This window comes from Hevea brasiliensis, chromosome 15, assembly GCF_030052815.1.
Source record: "Hevea brasiliensis isolate MT/VB/25A 57/8 chromosome 15, ASM3005281v1, whole genome shotgun sequence".
In the NCBI taxonomy this organism is placed as follows: Eukaryota; Viridiplantae; Streptophyta; class Magnoliopsida; order Malpighiales; family Euphorbiaceae; genus Hevea; species Hevea brasiliensis.
The window spans coordinates 68164715-68181754 of record NC_079507.1 but is presented as its reverse complement, the minus strand read 5'-3'; the positions used below and the strand labels follow the sequence as shown (position 1 = coordinate 68181754).

Below are 17040 nucleotides of genomic sequence, written 5' to 3'. Positions count from 1 at the left end.
ATCAGAGATGATGGCGAAGAAATAGAAATAAATCTCGAAAATTACTTTTGCACATCACTTGAGGAGTAATTAACGGTAGGCATTTAATTTAAAGCCTCAATCATCATCATATATTCCCAGTTCCCAGCCTCCTTCTCAAGAAAAAAGAAGGCATTTTGTGGATTCTTCTTCAAAACATGGTTCCTCTGCAATATTTATTTTCTACTGGGTTTTCTTATTTGTCTATCAACATTTTACTTATAGAAACACCTTTTTCTGCAGAATTCTGATAAAACTGCAGATTCCCAGTCCATGGGATGGCAAAAGACTGTCAGAAAATTTTTGAGACTGAGAAGTGCGTTGTTTTCTTTTTTCTATTTCCTTTTAGTCCTTAATTATGTTATATAAATTAAATAATCCTTTTTGCAAGAAAACTAGCTCGTTCGTTTCTACTTTCTTTTATCATAAACTTTTTTTTTTAATTTTAAATTGACCTAATTATACTAAAAGTCCAAACCTTTTTTGACATTTTGTGTTTTAATCTAATGTTTTCAATTTTGATTTAATTGACTAAACCTTCAAAAATTAAAGAAATTGTATCCAAATTTTAAATTGGATTTGGGGAGCATGTGCCCCATCCCATGTGGCAAGCCAACCGCATTATTTAAAATTTAAAAAAAAAAAAAACTCTCTCTCAATTAAATGGTGTTCATGCTCTAATACTTTCGTGGGTTTTCTTTTTTCTTTTTCCTTTTTCGGTTTCTCTCCTCTCTTTGTTACCTACAGATTTAATCTGATTGTTATTTTTTTGGATGCATAAATCAAGAGTTTCAACGATCGGTCAAGGAGCTGAAGGAGAAAGCAGAAGAATTGAAAGGGGTGAAAGATGAGCTGAAAGGTAATTTTACGACATTATTATGTTCATGCCAATTTTATGGCATTATTATGTTCATGCCTTGTGTAATTTTAGCTTTTATTAGTTAATAGGCTGAGACATACCTTTGTATGTAAAGGGAGGGCCTGAGATGGTGAAATGGCGAATGAAGAATGAAGCAGACAACTAAGAAGCTGTATAAGCATATGGATGGTGTTTGGATAAAGGCTGAAGCTACAACAAAAAAGGTGTTTTTTCAAATTGATATTCAAATATTATATATATCCGCATTGAGTTTTGAGTAATTCGTATTCAGGTTATAGATATATTTCCATTGAACACAAGATCTACATGGTACACACAGAGATGTCTTTCTTCCTGTTATCTTCAATATGCTCTTATGTGATATCTTAAGTTATGGAACATATACTAAAAAGCTTAGAAAACACATGCATTTTACTTGTATTTTGCTTTGGATGCTACGTGATATAAAAAAATAGCACTTTGATAACTGCTTCTGCTTCTGCTTCTGCCAGACAGTTGTAATCCTATAATCTAGCCTTCTTGCCAATGTATGAGAGAGAGAGAGAGACAGAAGAGGGATTATTTTTTCTTAATTTTAAATAATGTGATATATGTCGTACTATTTAGGCTAATTATTAAGTGCACCAGGAGCACTAAAAAAATAGTAAAATTAGTGCTTCCTCTCTTACAGAAAGTGGGTCTTTCCTATTATATAGGAAGTGGGTCCCACACATGATTGTGAAAGAAGGTATATGTGCACCGGGTGCACCTAATAATTCCTCATTTATTTAATAATGAAAAAGCTAGCTTGCTTACTGCATGGTATGGGGCACATACTCCCCAAATTTAATTTGAAATTTGGATACGATTTCTTGATATATGTGAATATATGGTCAATTAAATTAAAATTGAAACCATTAGAATAAAACTACAATTAAAACACAAAAATGTTGAAATGGTTTGAATTTTTAATATGATTAGGCCTTTTAAATTCCATATACTAATTAATAATTTTTTTTGTTTCATGTTTATTTTTCTTTTGTTAATTAGCAGAATCTTCCAGCAAACCAAAACAGAGAGAGCATGTAAAAGAAATAGCGAATGCATCAGATCATCGAGTAGTTGATAAGGACGAACTTCTGAAGCCGCCTGGAACCAGAAAGCATGCAAGTTGTGAAGAATACCACCATTTCCACAGAAACAGACCAGCTGTGCATGATAATGGCTACACTTTCATGTTGGACAATGCATACCCACATGACTCGTACTTCCACTGTATGAGCCACCAGCCATGCACTTTCCTCAACCACCTCCGCCGCCACCAAATGCCAATCCCCGTGAACCTGATGTATGCACCGTTATGTGAAATAAACTGTTATTATAAGCTTGTTTTTATACGAGCATGAGCCATTAATCTGCCATTAAATTTCAATTTATTTGACACAGCGCTTCATAAAAAAAAAAAAAAAAGAAACTGCAAGAATATAGAAGATACAGGAGTATGTAATAATTTTCCAAGAAGCTGAAGTTACAAAACTAAATGAAAAATACTGCAAGAGAAAGAGAACGGAAAGTTGGCTCTCGCACTCGCAAGTTGGGGTAGGATTCTGTGGAAGCTTTGTAGACATAAAGGTAGTGTATTACCAATTTGCTTGGTGCTATTGTCGAACAAAGTGATGCCTCATTGATCGCATCATCACAAGTAAGAAAATTTCGATAATTAAAAAATAATATATATATATATATATATATATATATATATATATATATATATATATATATATATATATATATATTGAATCAATTAAAATGACATGAGATTTCTCCAGTCAATCATCTAAAGAAAGGGTAAATCACCGGTGTAGATTTTGCATCTCTGATAGATAAATCACTACCGTTGAAAGTAGAGACGGATCGTTGAATTAAACGTTGTCGTTTCGGCGGCCTTTTCCGCTAGTGTTTGTTGACCTTTTTACCCGCGTTTTATGAAGAAAGAGGAGGATAGTTTAGTAATTTGAAGAACTAGGGTTTTTCTTATAACCACAAAGCCCCCTCCTTCAATCTCTTTCTCTCAAACCCTAGCATCTGTGTGGAGGTTTGGACTCCTGAGGCGGAGAAGAGCTTAGAATCCTTTCTCTGCAAAAATGGGTACATCAGATGTTTCTGATATTTCTCTCAATTTGATATCCTTTAAACATGTAGTGGGTATAATTACATTTTAGTGATGCTAATGTCTAAATTCTGTATGGATTTATAGGGATTTCTCGTGATTCGATGCATAAGAGGCGTGCCACTGGTGGCAAGAAGAAAGCTTGGAGGAAGAAGAGAAAGTAAGGTTTTCAATTTTGATTTGTTAATGCCTTTTTTTTCTTTTAATTTTGATTGGTGATGTCTTTTTTTTTTTTAATTTTTTTTCCTTATCTATTTGGTTGCCTATAAGCTCCAAAATAGACAACTGTTTTGAATCTTCCCTTGCAACTGTTTTTTTGGGAGGAATAAGATATTTTTAGAACTTAATAAACATTCGTGCATCGATCAATTGGGTTTGCTGTATAGCTATTGTTAATTGGCTCCTTTTGAATCAGAAATTTCTTTTGAGCTTATTTTGATTTCATTTATTGCGTTTATCTATGTACCTACTGTTTTATTTTAAATCTATCTGATATGCCTGCGTTGTTATTGAAGAAAAGTCATTTTGGAACCCACATTCTATCGTCTATCTTATATCTAGTTAATTTGTATGCCTAGTTTTGAATAAGAGGCATTAAAGTGGTTTGGGAGAGAAAACCATGATTCTTATTAGATCAATAACTTTGTTCTCAGCTTATATACAAGAAACAAAGGGAAAGTAGGTGGAACAATTACAACTACAAGTGTCAGCTGTCATCTAACTAACAAAGCTGAAACCTGAAACTAGTTAACTAATTCTGAAATTAGCTAACTAGAATAAATTACAGCAACCAATTTAAACTTGATTCAACTGACAGCTCTGCTGCAACTCTTTAACTCATCTTCAGCTTGCTTAGCTTGATAATCTCATCAATTCAGTTTTTATTCCATTGCCCCAATTAAATAATGCTTCCCCCTTTTTTACAATATTATTTGAAGGTATGAGCTTGGAAGGCAGCCTGCAAACACAAAACTGTCTAGCAACAAGACAGTCAGGAGAGTTAGGGTTAGAGGTGGAAATGTGAAGTGGCGTGCTCTGAGGCTTGACACTGGAAACTACTCATGGGGTAGTGAGGCTGTTACTCGGAAGACCAGGATTCTTGATGTGGTGTACAATGCATCTAACAATGAGCTGGTCCGTACTCAAACCTTGGTGAAGAGTGCCATCGTTCAAGTTGATGCTGCACCTTTCAAGCAGTGGTATCTTCAGCACTATGGGGTTGACATTGGGCGCAAGAAGAAAATTGCAGCTGCCAAGAAAGAAGGAGAGGTATGAACTTTTCTTGAGTTTTCAGGGGGAAAAAAAGGGACTATTGGTGTTGTGCATTCAGAGTTTCATGGCCATTTTATTCTACTATCTTGGGATATTTTTTTTGGTGGCATTGCTTTATTCTTTAAATGACCTTTTAATGATTCAGATTTGTTTGATTTTTCAAAGCATTGATGTGGGCATTATGGCTGTGGCTAATCCTGCATATTCATTATTTGTTTACTTAAACTTTTGTAAAGTTTCACCTTAATTTGCTTTCGCTATTGGTGGTTTGTTATGTGCGAGTATATCTGGTTGTGCTAGCATGTTTAACTTTTCTAATTGCTTGTTTTCTGTGGTGAAAATATCATTTGCCAGGTAAAAATGTAAAATCAATGATTGGGGTTTTGACATGTTCATTTTAGGTTGTGTTGTTTTCAGTGATTATGATTTCTTGATGAAAAGTACATGGGAATGAACAACTGTTGCACGACTTATTTATTTATTTTAAAACTGTTTATATGATTGTGAATTTTCAAGCAGTTCTTTCTAGTATTTTCCTGTTTCTAAATGAGTTGAAATGATTCATTCACGGAATATCTTTGTATTATTTCACTTTGTTGGTTTACAGGAAGGTGAAGCCACTACTGAGGAGGTGAAGAAGAGCAATCACGTCTTGAGAAAGCTGGAGAAGAGACAGCAGGCTCGCAAGCTTGACCCTCATATTGAAGATCAATTTGGTGGTGGTCGTCTATTAGCTTGTATCTCATCGCGCCCTGGTCAATGTGGTCGTGCTGATGGGTATGTATTTTCTCCTGTTCTATTTCATTTAGTTGCTTTTTGCTGTCAAGGCATGGTTTCATTTGTCTAGATATGGTAAAGTATGTTAAGTGCATTGCAAACTCCTCCAATATGTTAGGTTATTGTTACAGAGAGTTGGATCAGGGATCTCTTGTCCTTGCATTGCTATTCTCTTTGTTCCTTGCGTATTTACATGGTGAATTGGTAATTTATAGAGAGACCTGTATGATGTTCCAATACAGCAGTGATGTTGCTTGTCCAAGATAATCAAGTAATAATAGTCCCTTGGATTTTTTTTTTTATTTAATTTAATGAGAGTTGATTTTGGGTAGAGTTTAGTTTTTATTCGATTTGTATAATTAAAGATTTGGATTTGCTTGTTTCAACTAAATCAATGGAAGGTATTTGAAATTATAGCTTTGTAGTATGTATTTGAAGTTTAAGTTGTACGAGTTTTCCTCCAGATTCATGAATGTACTTAATCAGAGAAAAAGTGGTGCGTAATAAATCTCATTTAATTTACTTAAGCTCCATATTTTTTGATGTAAAACCCCCACCTATCCAACTGCAAAACACATTAGAAAATGAACATTGCTAATCACATTTCACATTTTTTATTATTTTCTGACAGGTACATCTTGGAGGGTAAAGAGCTGGAATTTTACATGAAGAAAATCCAGAGGAAGAAGGGCAAAGGAGCTGCCTAAAATTGTGTTATCTGAGCCTCATATTCGGATCAGAGACTTCTTTCTCCACCTTTTTAAGTTATTGAACGGCATTCTTCACCTTATTATTTTCCTTCTATTTGGACATTGATTTTTTTCATGAGATGAGCAACTAAGCTTGTAGCACCAACTAGTTTTACTGTTTAATTCGTAGTTAGAAACCAATTGTTGCTTTTGGTTTACGGGATTTTATTTGGAATTTGATGGTAATGGAAATTATCAAGTTATGTGAGAGTGGTGTTAATATATCCTACCAGATCAATTTGTTAACTTTTTAATGGTTGTCCTAGGGTGGGAGTTTCCTTCGCCTAGAGGCAGGGCAATGTAGTCCCACTTCACCAAACCCGTCGTAATGTTATGCATGGATTACAGAAACCTATTTTATGGAAGTTTATACGATCGATTGTATACGATCTTTCCTGTATTTTGTTAATTTCTCACCCAAATAAAAGGGCTTAATAAACAGTCAAAACTTGCCATTTGTTAATCGATTCATGTTACGATCGTGTGAACTGTCAACAACAAAATGCAGCCGAACCATGGTCCGACGTCGTTACTGAACGATGGCACTGCCCAAAACATTACCAATTTATCATGCATTTTTAACACAAAACTCTTCTAAAAGAGAAGCGAAGAATAGATAATAGATATTAAACATGACCACCGACACAGACTAGAGCATCCTTCATTGTTCTATACAATGCCACGTTTCTTTCTCAATCGTTCTTTGACAGAATCATTTCCAGCTTTGATGCGAGCTTGTTGAGGAGCAACGTGGACGAAGCCAAGGATATATATATATATACAACTTAAATACTGCAAAAGGTAGAAGTGGACTCGTCGGTTCTGTATGTGCATAGAGAGTAAAAATCTATTAGCTCGATAAATGCACAAAGCATACTGTAATTTGTTTGCGATAGGAAATCCAATTAAAATTCAAGAATTTGTCAAGGAAGAAACACAGTTATATCAGGGGCAATTCACCATACACACAACAGGTATTCATCACCGCACCGTCAATTATAACATCAGCAGATCAACTTAACGTAGAAACATTACATGAATTAAACAGTAAAAATGTGTAGCTAAAGAGGCCTTTGCATCAAGTAAATCAAATTTAATACAATTATCGTCCAGGGGATGTAGCTCAGATGGTAGAGCGCTCGCTTAGCATGCGAGAGGTACGGGGATCGATACCCCGCATCTCCAAGTCATCTTTTTTGTCTCCGCTCCGAAAGAAAGCGATGTCGTTTCTTATTTAAATTTAACCTCTTTGGCAGGTTTCGCCCCTTCTGATAAAGCGATGTCGTTCTGTTCATTTAAATTTAACCATTTTATTTAAAGAAAAAAAATTTAACCACTCTCTCACTCCACTAGTTTGTTCACTTTTGGGTTTTGACCATGCAGCCTGAGCTTTTTCTTTGCAATGAGCAGGATATTTTTAAGTATTTAATTTAAAGGATTTTATTAAAATAGATTCCTATAATAATCAGATTTTAAAATAAATTAAAATTTAAAAAATAATTTTTACATTAAATTTAATTAAATTTGATTTATGTATTAGCATTCCTTATTTGAATTCATTTAAATAAATAAATAAATAATTATACATAATAATATTTTTAAATTTTTTTTATATTATATTTTTAGCAAATAAAATTAAAATATTAATAAAATATTAAAATATAAATTCTTAATTAAAAAATTATAAAACTAAATAAATTTAAATATTATTAAAATAATAATAATTAAATTTAACATAAATTTATGTAATTTAAAATAATAATTAAATTTAAATTAAAATATAATTATTTTCGCAATTATCCTAACTAACAGTCGTTTTCCTTTAAAAAAAGAAAAACAAAAAAAAAACTGTTGTCTTCCTTAGTCATACCGCTTCAATGGATTCGTTCAAGCAATCCAAAACTTCCAAAATCCATTCTTTTTAACATTATATCCTTCTTCTTCTTCTTATTCCGCTGTCTGCTTCAAAATATCAAGTGTAAAAGCATCTTTTAAGAGATTAGAATGTGTGAACAGTTCAGAGAAATTGGGTAATGCTGGTTTTGACTAGGAAGATTACAAGATCCATGAGGTTAAAAGGGAAAAACTTGTAGTTTTCGTCTCCGGCGGAGGTTCAAACTTTAAGTCAATTCATCAAGCTTGCCTTCAGGGATCAGCCCATGGGTCACGTTGTCCCTGTGCTTGCAAATGACACTGCAGAGGAGTTGGCCACAGGGGTTCTTAGATAGGTAATTGATATTATGTCACTTCTTGTTTCAATTTTTATGAACAGCCATGGGCTTAACTCTTTTTTTTTTTTTTTTTTTTTCAATTCTTTTTTATTTTTTATCCAAAAAAAGTGATCCAGAAAGTAAACTGACAATTGCCTATGACATTCACCATTACCAAATTGTTTTAATTTGTTGCAGTGGTAAACCAACTTTTTGAAAATTGATTGACAAGATTGACCATTGATTTTACAAAATGAACCTTATTGGATAATCAAGACATCTATAATATGTATTCCATTGCATGGCAAGATTTCATTTTGGCTTATATTTTATTTGATGAGATATTATTTTGGCTTAAAATTGTCTTCTTCTGTTTCTGGATTATAGTAGCATCAGTTGTACGTCGAGAACATTATGCGAAGGGCAAACAATTTGGAGGGAAGATGGTGTCCCTCTCATCCGGAGTTACTTCCAAGTGGAGTCATTGCACAACAAATTCTTAAATAATATAATCACACAGCTAAGTCAGCTAACTTTCCATCAAAGTGCGTGAACACTTAATTGGACTGTTGTGAAGTAAATATCAGGGAGAAATTGCGCACTTCTAGGATTTCTCCTTGATATTTACTTCACAGCAGTGCGCAATTGCAGTTAAATTGCAATTTCACTAGTTGAGAACTTTGCATGTGTAATAGATCTAAATCCAAAACCAATATTTGCCTATTCATTTTATTTGAAGAAAGGAAACCCAGCAGCAACTACTATGTAGTTCATACCCAAGAAATTCCTAGAATACTGCAATTGCAAAGTTGCCATTGTGTCACGGGTCCAGGTTTTAGCCCTCACTTGGAACCGTGCGGCACTTGGCTTGAGCTCTTTCAAGACAAGTCAGCCAAGAGAATTTGTTCAATATGATGAATATATTAGTATGGCTTGGCAAGCCAATTGGGAAAAATATCACAAGCATCACATTTCAACAAGCATCTCAAGCATAATAAAGAACAAGGCACCAGTATATCAAGAACAGGCTACTTCTTTCATTCATTAGTCATAATCAATACAATTAAGTTGGTTGTCCATATATCACTTGTAGGCGCGGGGGAACCTACAAGGAGTAGCGGGACAAGTACTCACCATGATAGTGGCTAGCTATACCGATTGCTTCATGGTAGTCAACTAGTCACTCCCCCCTAAAGAGCATTAGGAACACAATGAGGTGTGACAGGAGGAGACATCACTATGCTTGAGCCATCAAGCCCCAAAATTAGATAAATAGAAAATAATTACAAAATATCCCCTTTAGTCCCTGAAATTTACATATTACTACTTAAACATTCTAACCCCCTTACATTCTCTAATTAGATAAATAGAAAATAATTACAAAATATCCCCTTTAGTCCCTGAAATTTACATATTACTACTTAAACATTCTAACCCCTTACACATTGGACCCACCAATTGGAACATGATTAGCTTTCGTTTCTGCCTTGTATCTCAGATCCAATTTAATTTATTTCTAACTCACAGAACATCCAACTCGTGCAATAACCATAAATGTTCTATCATAACAGACTTTATCAAATTATAAAAATTCTAACAAGAAATTCACCACGCACAATTAGTTTCTTTCTTGCTTTCTTTTGTTTTTGGAGAGAGTTTTGTACAAGGAGGAATTTCATTTGAACCTGTTATGTCTGCAGCTAGCCTCAGCTGGCAAATACTTGATTGGAACTAACTAATATAGGCTGTACATTTCTCCATGGCCGTTCACTGGCTGCTTGATTGTTTTAATTCAGCAATTTCTTTGACCACCTGAGTTTTGTCTTCCTCAAATTGCTCATCTTCTGCAACAAATGAAACTCACATTCAACCCAATGCCAAGAGAAAAAAAAGAGCAAAGATGAGCAGAATGGCTCTGTAAAATCAATATTTTACCTCTATCCATCTTAAAGTCTGCCAAGAATCGCAGAAGCTTGCTTCCATTTACAATGAGTATAGTAACAATCTCAGGAGGTTTGTTTTGATTAGCAGCAAATAGCTATAAACAATGAGAAAAGAGCACAAGTTTAAAAAAAAAAAGTTGGGAATAAATAATTATGTCAAACATTTGAGTAAAACCTTGAACACATGAAATGCATCCATCTGGATGTTCTTGCTTGATTCCTGAAATAGAAATAAAAAAACAAAATAAAACATGAATCCATTAGCATACATAGTTGCTCCATTTGATTGCTATAGAAATTTATACAATGAGAAAGTCTGGATTGGGACATGATATCTTAACGAAGTAGTGGATGCTGCTACTTCCACACTTTCTTTCCTCTTCAAGGACTTCAGTTAAGTAGGCATAAGATTAAAAAAACTAGGTCTCCTTGACAATCAAAGAGAAAGAGCAACACACCCTTAGAAGATTCATTAGAATCCGCAAGTTATCTTTGGAGCTCACATATCGTACCATGACTGCAGAATTTGAATGATCAAGTAAAATTTCACCCAACAGCTGAAACAAACAACCAGAAATGTCAGCACACGCTCAGCGTTGCAAGAAATAAGAGCATTGACACCACGAGACAAATTACACATGGGCTTTTACTTACACTCTTGAAATCAATATAATGGATAAAAAAAGGACATCTCATTGCAATTGTAGCAACAACAGTGATGCCAATTTAAGATAGATATATATATATATATATATATATATATATATATATATATATATATATATATATATATATGTATATGATTTCAAATCCAAAGGCTCATTGGACTCTGAATTCATGTTATTTCATTCTGTTCCTGCAGTAAATATTCCTCATGCTGAATAAGATACGAAGAGGAAATCCTATCTTTCCCGTTCCAGACAAAAAGGGAAAAATGGAGTATGAAGAAAGTATTCTGAATGAGATTCAGTTCTATGTCAATGATGCCAAGTTCTTGGAAAGAAGTGAAAACCTTCCAAACAGGATATCTAAACATCTCGTCAATGAAAACGAGTAATTATGCAAAGATTAAGATCTGGAATTTGCTAGAATAGAAGTTGAAAACAACAAGCATATTCACACCTTCACAGCTTGTGGTTTGGTGATATAACTCTCAGATTCCAGCAGCTTGGAATTAAAATCCTGAAAGAACTAGAGGCAATAAAATGGTTGGAAAAAGTTAAATTGCCAGTAATCGAAGTATTTAAAACAAGCTATTATCATTTACCACAATAAATTGGATGGACTTTTCTGATCCTATCACCCCCATCCCCCACCAACAGAGAGAGGTGGATGGAACAATTCATACACATAAATAAAATATGCATCTCCTGCTCAGATCAGAATGTACTTGAGCGTAAAGAGAAAACTTATAAACCTAACAAATAGCGAACCTTAGAAAATTAGACAGATTTGCTTCCTGAACTCCAGCCACATTTTGTGGTTCTATGCTTTCAACAATAGAACTATGGGTTTAATTTCCATGGAAAATCATAATCATGCTTCGAACAAGTGAAACATTCAGGTGAAATATTGATCCTATTTTACTCGTTCTTTTTCCTCTCTTTATATCAAAGTCTACTCTACTCATCCAATTTAAGAATGAAAAAAGTAGACTGAACTTTCCAGCTTCTACACAAATAGTTCTTATTAAGAACATGTAGGATTCAAGTGTCAAAATGGAAACTTACTTTTACACATAAAAAATTACCATTTCAGAAGAAACTTACCCAATCATAATTTTTTGAAAGGAATCCAGCAACAGTAGACTTGTGCCTCGTCAAAAGCTCCTGGAACATATTTTATAATAAAATCACCTTGCTTGCAAAAAATGCAATTATAATACACAAACAGGCAAATTAAGAAAAGAACAATGCCAAGAAGAAAATGGAAGATAACTCAACCTTGAAAGTTGCCATAGCATCTGCTGCAATATCAAAAGTTAAGCTGTATGTAGTTAAAAAAATTCTTTATGTGCTCTGATTCCAAGACATACCTACCAAAGTACTTAAGACTTAAAAGATGATTAAAAATATGAATTTAGAAAAAAATTATATATTTATATCCAGAAACTGACGAACAATTTTAAAATAGAGGAACATAATGATCATTTCCACTTGCAGAGCGGAAATGTATTAAAGCTGCCCCAAAAAAATTAAATAAAAGAAAATCATACATGCATATGATGCAGCCAATGAATTTTTAGATAAATTACCTTGTGATGCTCTGGTGACGTATGCACTCCCTCAGCATACCGCCATAATGCAGAGCAAGGTCCTGGTCTTCATAGCTAATCAAGAATTCAATATAAGCAAAATATTATACGGAAACCACGTAGTAGACCAAGAAGAGAATTAACAACTCCAAAGACACTTATAAAGATGGCCACAGAGATTAGAAAGCTCTGAGTTACAACTCTAATGCTAGACCAATACTATTATGTCATTAATGCGACAAAAGAATTCAATATAAGCAAAATATTATACGGAAACCATGTAGTAGACCAAGAAGAGAATTAACAACTCCAAAGACACTTATAAAGATGGCCACAGAGATTAGAAAGCTCTGAGTTACAACTCTAATGCTAGACCAATACTATTATGTCATTAATGCGACAAAGTTGTAGATCACAAACTAATTCTCATCTGGTGCACGTCTCAGAATCAGATTCACCATTTATCTCTGCATTAGTTATTAAGAGTTCTGTTATTTTCATTTCTAAATGCAGTTTTAAGCTTTTATAAAATTCTGTGATTTAAAGCTCAAACATAAACAATTTGAAGGACCTCAACCCAAACCCACTAAATCTGGTGCATTCCCAACTAAAACTTTTCAAAAAGTAGAGCAGCTGAGACCACAGTTTAGTAGATGTCAATAGGAAAGACCAGGAACATGATCCCTCTCTCACAGCACCTGTGGTGGACCACAGAAGAGTGCGGGATGGACACCTATGCCAATTCATGATTTTTGCAATTCTAAATGAAATACTGTAATAGCAACGAATCCAAAATCATAATTCTTAATGAAATGGTATCAAACTAATGTTTCCATGTGCACATACAGATATGAATTTCAAAAAATAAAGACTGGACAGAGTAAAAAATGTTAAAATTTGCAATATACCAAAACCAACATTGGATTTAATTATGTTATAGAGATTACACATCAATAAATCCAATCAATCAAAATATCAAGACTTTCACAGACACTATCTTATCCTGATATCAAAATATCAATGAGATCTAAATTAGCTTCCAAGTAAGCAGAAGCAATCATCCGAGATTGAACCTGTTGCCTCTGCAAATTGGCAACCACTTGGGTGGCATCTCTACGTGCCTATGAAAGAATGATCTTCTTTATGATAAGCAAAAAAGAAGAATGAACCAGACATCAAAGTGTAATTAAACCGATATCAGTGAACAAATTGAATTACACAAGATAAATCCACGTGCACCAACATATATCAAGCTTTTCAATCCTCAGTTCCTCACCTGCAAACCTAGTTTTGGAAGAGAAACAATGAGAAGATGCATAGTGTTCTCTTTGAAAAATTCCTGAGTCAATTGTGCACAAGCCTCAGCAACAGGCTCAGAATCACTACTACCATAAAGAATCAGCTTTAGTTCTCGAATGTGTTTATTTAATTCATCCATCTACAAAAAAAAAAACTAACAAAATTCATTCACAGTCAGCTAACAGTAAACACAAGTGATAAAAAAACCAATTCCCAGAGTTGGACTATGACTAACCAACTAAACAAAGGTTCAAACTTTAAACACACATATATAAAGCTATCTAGGTTATCGAAGAAGAACTAACCTTCTCTTGCCGCTTGGAGCCGCAAAACTCACCGCTGCCATTGAGGAGAAGGAGAAGGGTCCGAGTTTGCCTGACTATTTCGGCGGAAGATTTGGGTTTGGACTTGAAGAGGCTTTTCATTTGAGTGAGTCGTAGGGTTTTGGGTTGTGAAAGTGTGAGAGGGCAGCGTAGAGAGAGAGAAGAAGGGGTGTTTGTTTCCGGGAAAGAAGGGTGCATCAACGTCATTGCAATCCATGTAATTTTCTGAAAATAAGGAAGTTGATAGCCTGGCGTCCTTATCTATCTGTTCTCAATACAAGTCACTGTTCCGTCATGTGACACTTATTAAGCATTTAAGCTTGTTGCCTTTCCCTACGTTTTCTTTTTTTTTTTTTTATAATTTTTATGTGGTCAGAAATTGTTTTAAAATAAATTGTCTGATATTATTATTATTATTATTATTATTAAAATTCATAATTTTCCTTTGTGATTTTCTTAATATTGCTAAATTGATTGTCCTATAATTCTAAATATTTTATCCTCTATTTTTTAAGTAAATTACATCTTTTGTATTTAACTTTTTTTTTAAATAATAATTCAATACATGAACAGAAAAAGGTCTAAGACCTATTACAAGATAGCATATACAAACTAAAATAGGGGTTGCTCAAATTCAACCTAACTTAGCCCAATGCTTTGTTCTTTTAACTTGACTCAAAGCTAAGCAAGCCAAGACCTTTAAAAAAAAAAAAAAAAAAAAACCTAACAAGCTATCCAATCTATAACTAAACTAAAGATAGATCTAAACCTTAATAAATCTAACCTAAACTCTGATTTGATTAGAAAAAGGACCTAGATATAAGGCAGGATTTGGATGTGGAAGACAAAGCTGTCGCCCAACACCCTTTTACTTGTTGCTAAGCCATCTGAAACTGGTGAAAACAATAGCCACAAACAGTGATTCCAAACACAACTTCACCCTCGGGTTAAAAACAATCCATAGGACTCTTTAGCAAAGAAAAATGAACACACACCATGGTAAAAAGCATATCTAAGCCAAGGCGAATACTTAAGCACTGGGCAAAACTCTTTAAACATCTCCTGCCTTTGAGAGACTTAGATGCTCAAGAAAATAGCATTAGGAATGTCTCCAGGAGATACCAATGCAGGCTAAAAGAGTAACCTGGTGATCCCCAATATCATGACATTTAAGTCAAAAAACAAAGTCATTGACTAACCCCTTACCCATGCACAGATACGCAACCACAAAGTAGAAGCCCTATTATCGTTGAACTTAAAGGTAGAGTCCTCATAGGTTCTATGAAGTTTCTCATAGCCAGTCCCCAACTTGCAAATGAGTAATCACAAAACTCAAAAATATTTACAGCTACAACCAAAAAAGGAGGGAAGACCTACATCGGATGGGGTAAGAATGGCCATCCCTCGCTTGGAGGGGCAAGACACGATCGACTTAACTTGACAAAAGAGGAGACCTAGTCACAAAAGACAAGTCAAAATAAGAGAAAAAATTGTAACACATACTTGAGCTTAATGATACGCAACAATATAATTACTAAACTTTAATTTATAAGATAAAACCCCCTTTCAACTTTAATTTAAGTAAAATAAAAGTCTATATAACTTATAATCATCTGTTTCTCAATTGCAAAATTTGATCAGACACATAAAAAAAAAAAATCATCTCTCTTTTCCAAAACCCCAACCATCTCTCTCTTCTCACCCATACGAAACCAACACAACCTTTCTTTTCAAAATCTCCAACCATTTCTTATTCTTCTTCTTGCTCATTCCAACCTAAATCTTTATTCTCTAAATCCCTAATCATTTCTTCTTCTTCTTTTTTCCACCCATCCCAACCCTCTTTCTTCCCAAATTCTCAACAATTTCTTCTTCTTAATCTTCTTCTTCATCATGATTTCCTCCATTGAATTTCTGACTTTTTGGTTTACTCTTATTCCTTTTTTTTTTTAATGTCTGCTTATAGTAATAGATAAACCCAAATCTAACATTAAATTCACAAATTTTATCTATTTTTTTTTTATGATGATTGATGATACAGTGTTGTTTGGCCAATTTGGTTTTGTTTTTTGTTGCTCTAATCTCTTATTGAAATTGAAATACTGAAATTATTGACAAATGTCACGACCCAACCTATGGGCCGGACCGGCACTAGGACCTGGGCCAGCCTAAAGCCCCCGAGGCCCGTAGTAAGCCTAACTATTCCTCAACCTAATCCTAAGGCCCATTTGGGCCCAATTTTAAGAATTCAACCAGATAGAATCCGACCATAAAATGGACCAAACAACGGGGAGTTTTTCCTGACCTGTAAACACAATATACAATAATTTGGAGAGCTTAGCTCACCCTCCACATAATAAAAATGTCATAACTCAAATGGGAGCTCAGCTCCCTCATTCAATTCCATCATGCATACAGTTAATAATTTTACAGGTCCAACATAGCTTTTATATTACAGGCCCAAAATAAAAATAAGTACTTCTAACACATGCGGAGTCTAAAATTTAACTCAATTGGACAAAATACATTAAATACTATTAATGGACCTGCGAAGAAGAAAAGGAGATTAACCATAACAAATAATCCTCCTCTAGCCTGAAAAATAGATGAACAGGAGTGAGCGTTAGACTCAAAGAGTAAAATACCAATTTCAATCATAATCTCTATAACTATCTAAAGCTAATGCACCCTGTAGAGTGATATGCAACATCCTCATAAATTTTTCATACAATTCATATCACAACAACAAAAAGGCAATTTGGAGCACTCACACACCTAACACTATCAAACAATACATATATGGGAGCTGATCCCCTATACAGCCCTCTTAATACAACCCCTGCTAGTGAGTGTCTCTCAAGCCAGACTTCGCTTAATAAACCAAATGCAGAGTCCCAGCGAGTGTCTCTCAAGTCGTGTCTACCCCGAAGGACTGGGTCCCAATGAGTGTCTCTCAAGTCATGTCTACCCGTCCTGTCCATATCCCACACCACACGCACACCAACGCACGCACACTGCTCTAAATTACCGCAAACAACATCTATAATACTTCATCAGTTTAAAAATACAATATACATCGTGTGTAACACCTATATTTCACTATATTAGAACCACATTTAAGACAACTAGAGAAGCCATAAACACAAATAATTAGTAATGTTTAATT

The 17040-nt window shown here is 34.3% G+C and overlaps 1 protein-coding gene, 1 long non-coding RNA gene, 1 other non-coding gene and 1 pseudogene across 3 annotated transcripts; 3 read left to right on the top strand and 1 right to left on the bottom strand.

Moving 5' to 3' along the window:
• The first annotated feature begins 2827 nt into the window (after positions 1-2827).
• On the top strand, positions 2828-6053 carry LOC110633653 (40S ribosomal protein S8). Its single transcript, XM_021782366.2, has 5 exons — positions 2828-3025; positions 3135-3207; positions 3986-4316; positions 4927-5096; positions 5728-6053. Exons 1-5 carry the CDS (start codon positions 3022-3024, stop codon positions 5801-5803), a joined length of 654 nt encoding a protein of 217 aa, XP_021638058.1. The 5' UTR covers positions 2828-3021; the 3' UTR covers positions 5804-6053.
• Positions 6054-6957: 904 nt separating this feature from the next.
• On the top strand, positions 6958-7030 carry TRNAA-AGC (transfer RNA alanine (anticodon AGC)). The gene has a single exon. It is a non-coding gene; the product is annotated as a tRNA-Ala (tRNA).
• A 705-nt stretch (positions 7031-7735) lies between these two features.
• LOC110633658 (uncharacterized) lies at positions 7736-8778 on the top strand. The gene is made up of 2 exons (XR_002490866.2): positions 7736-8073; positions 8446-8778. It is a non-coding gene; the product is annotated as an uncharacterized LOC110633658 (long non-coding RNA).
• A 511-nt stretch (positions 8779-9289) lies between these two features.
• LOC110633657 (putative MO25-like protein At5g47540) lies at positions 9290-14161 on the bottom strand (annotated as a pseudogene).
• Between the last annotated feature and the right edge of the window lie 2879 nt (positions 14162-17040).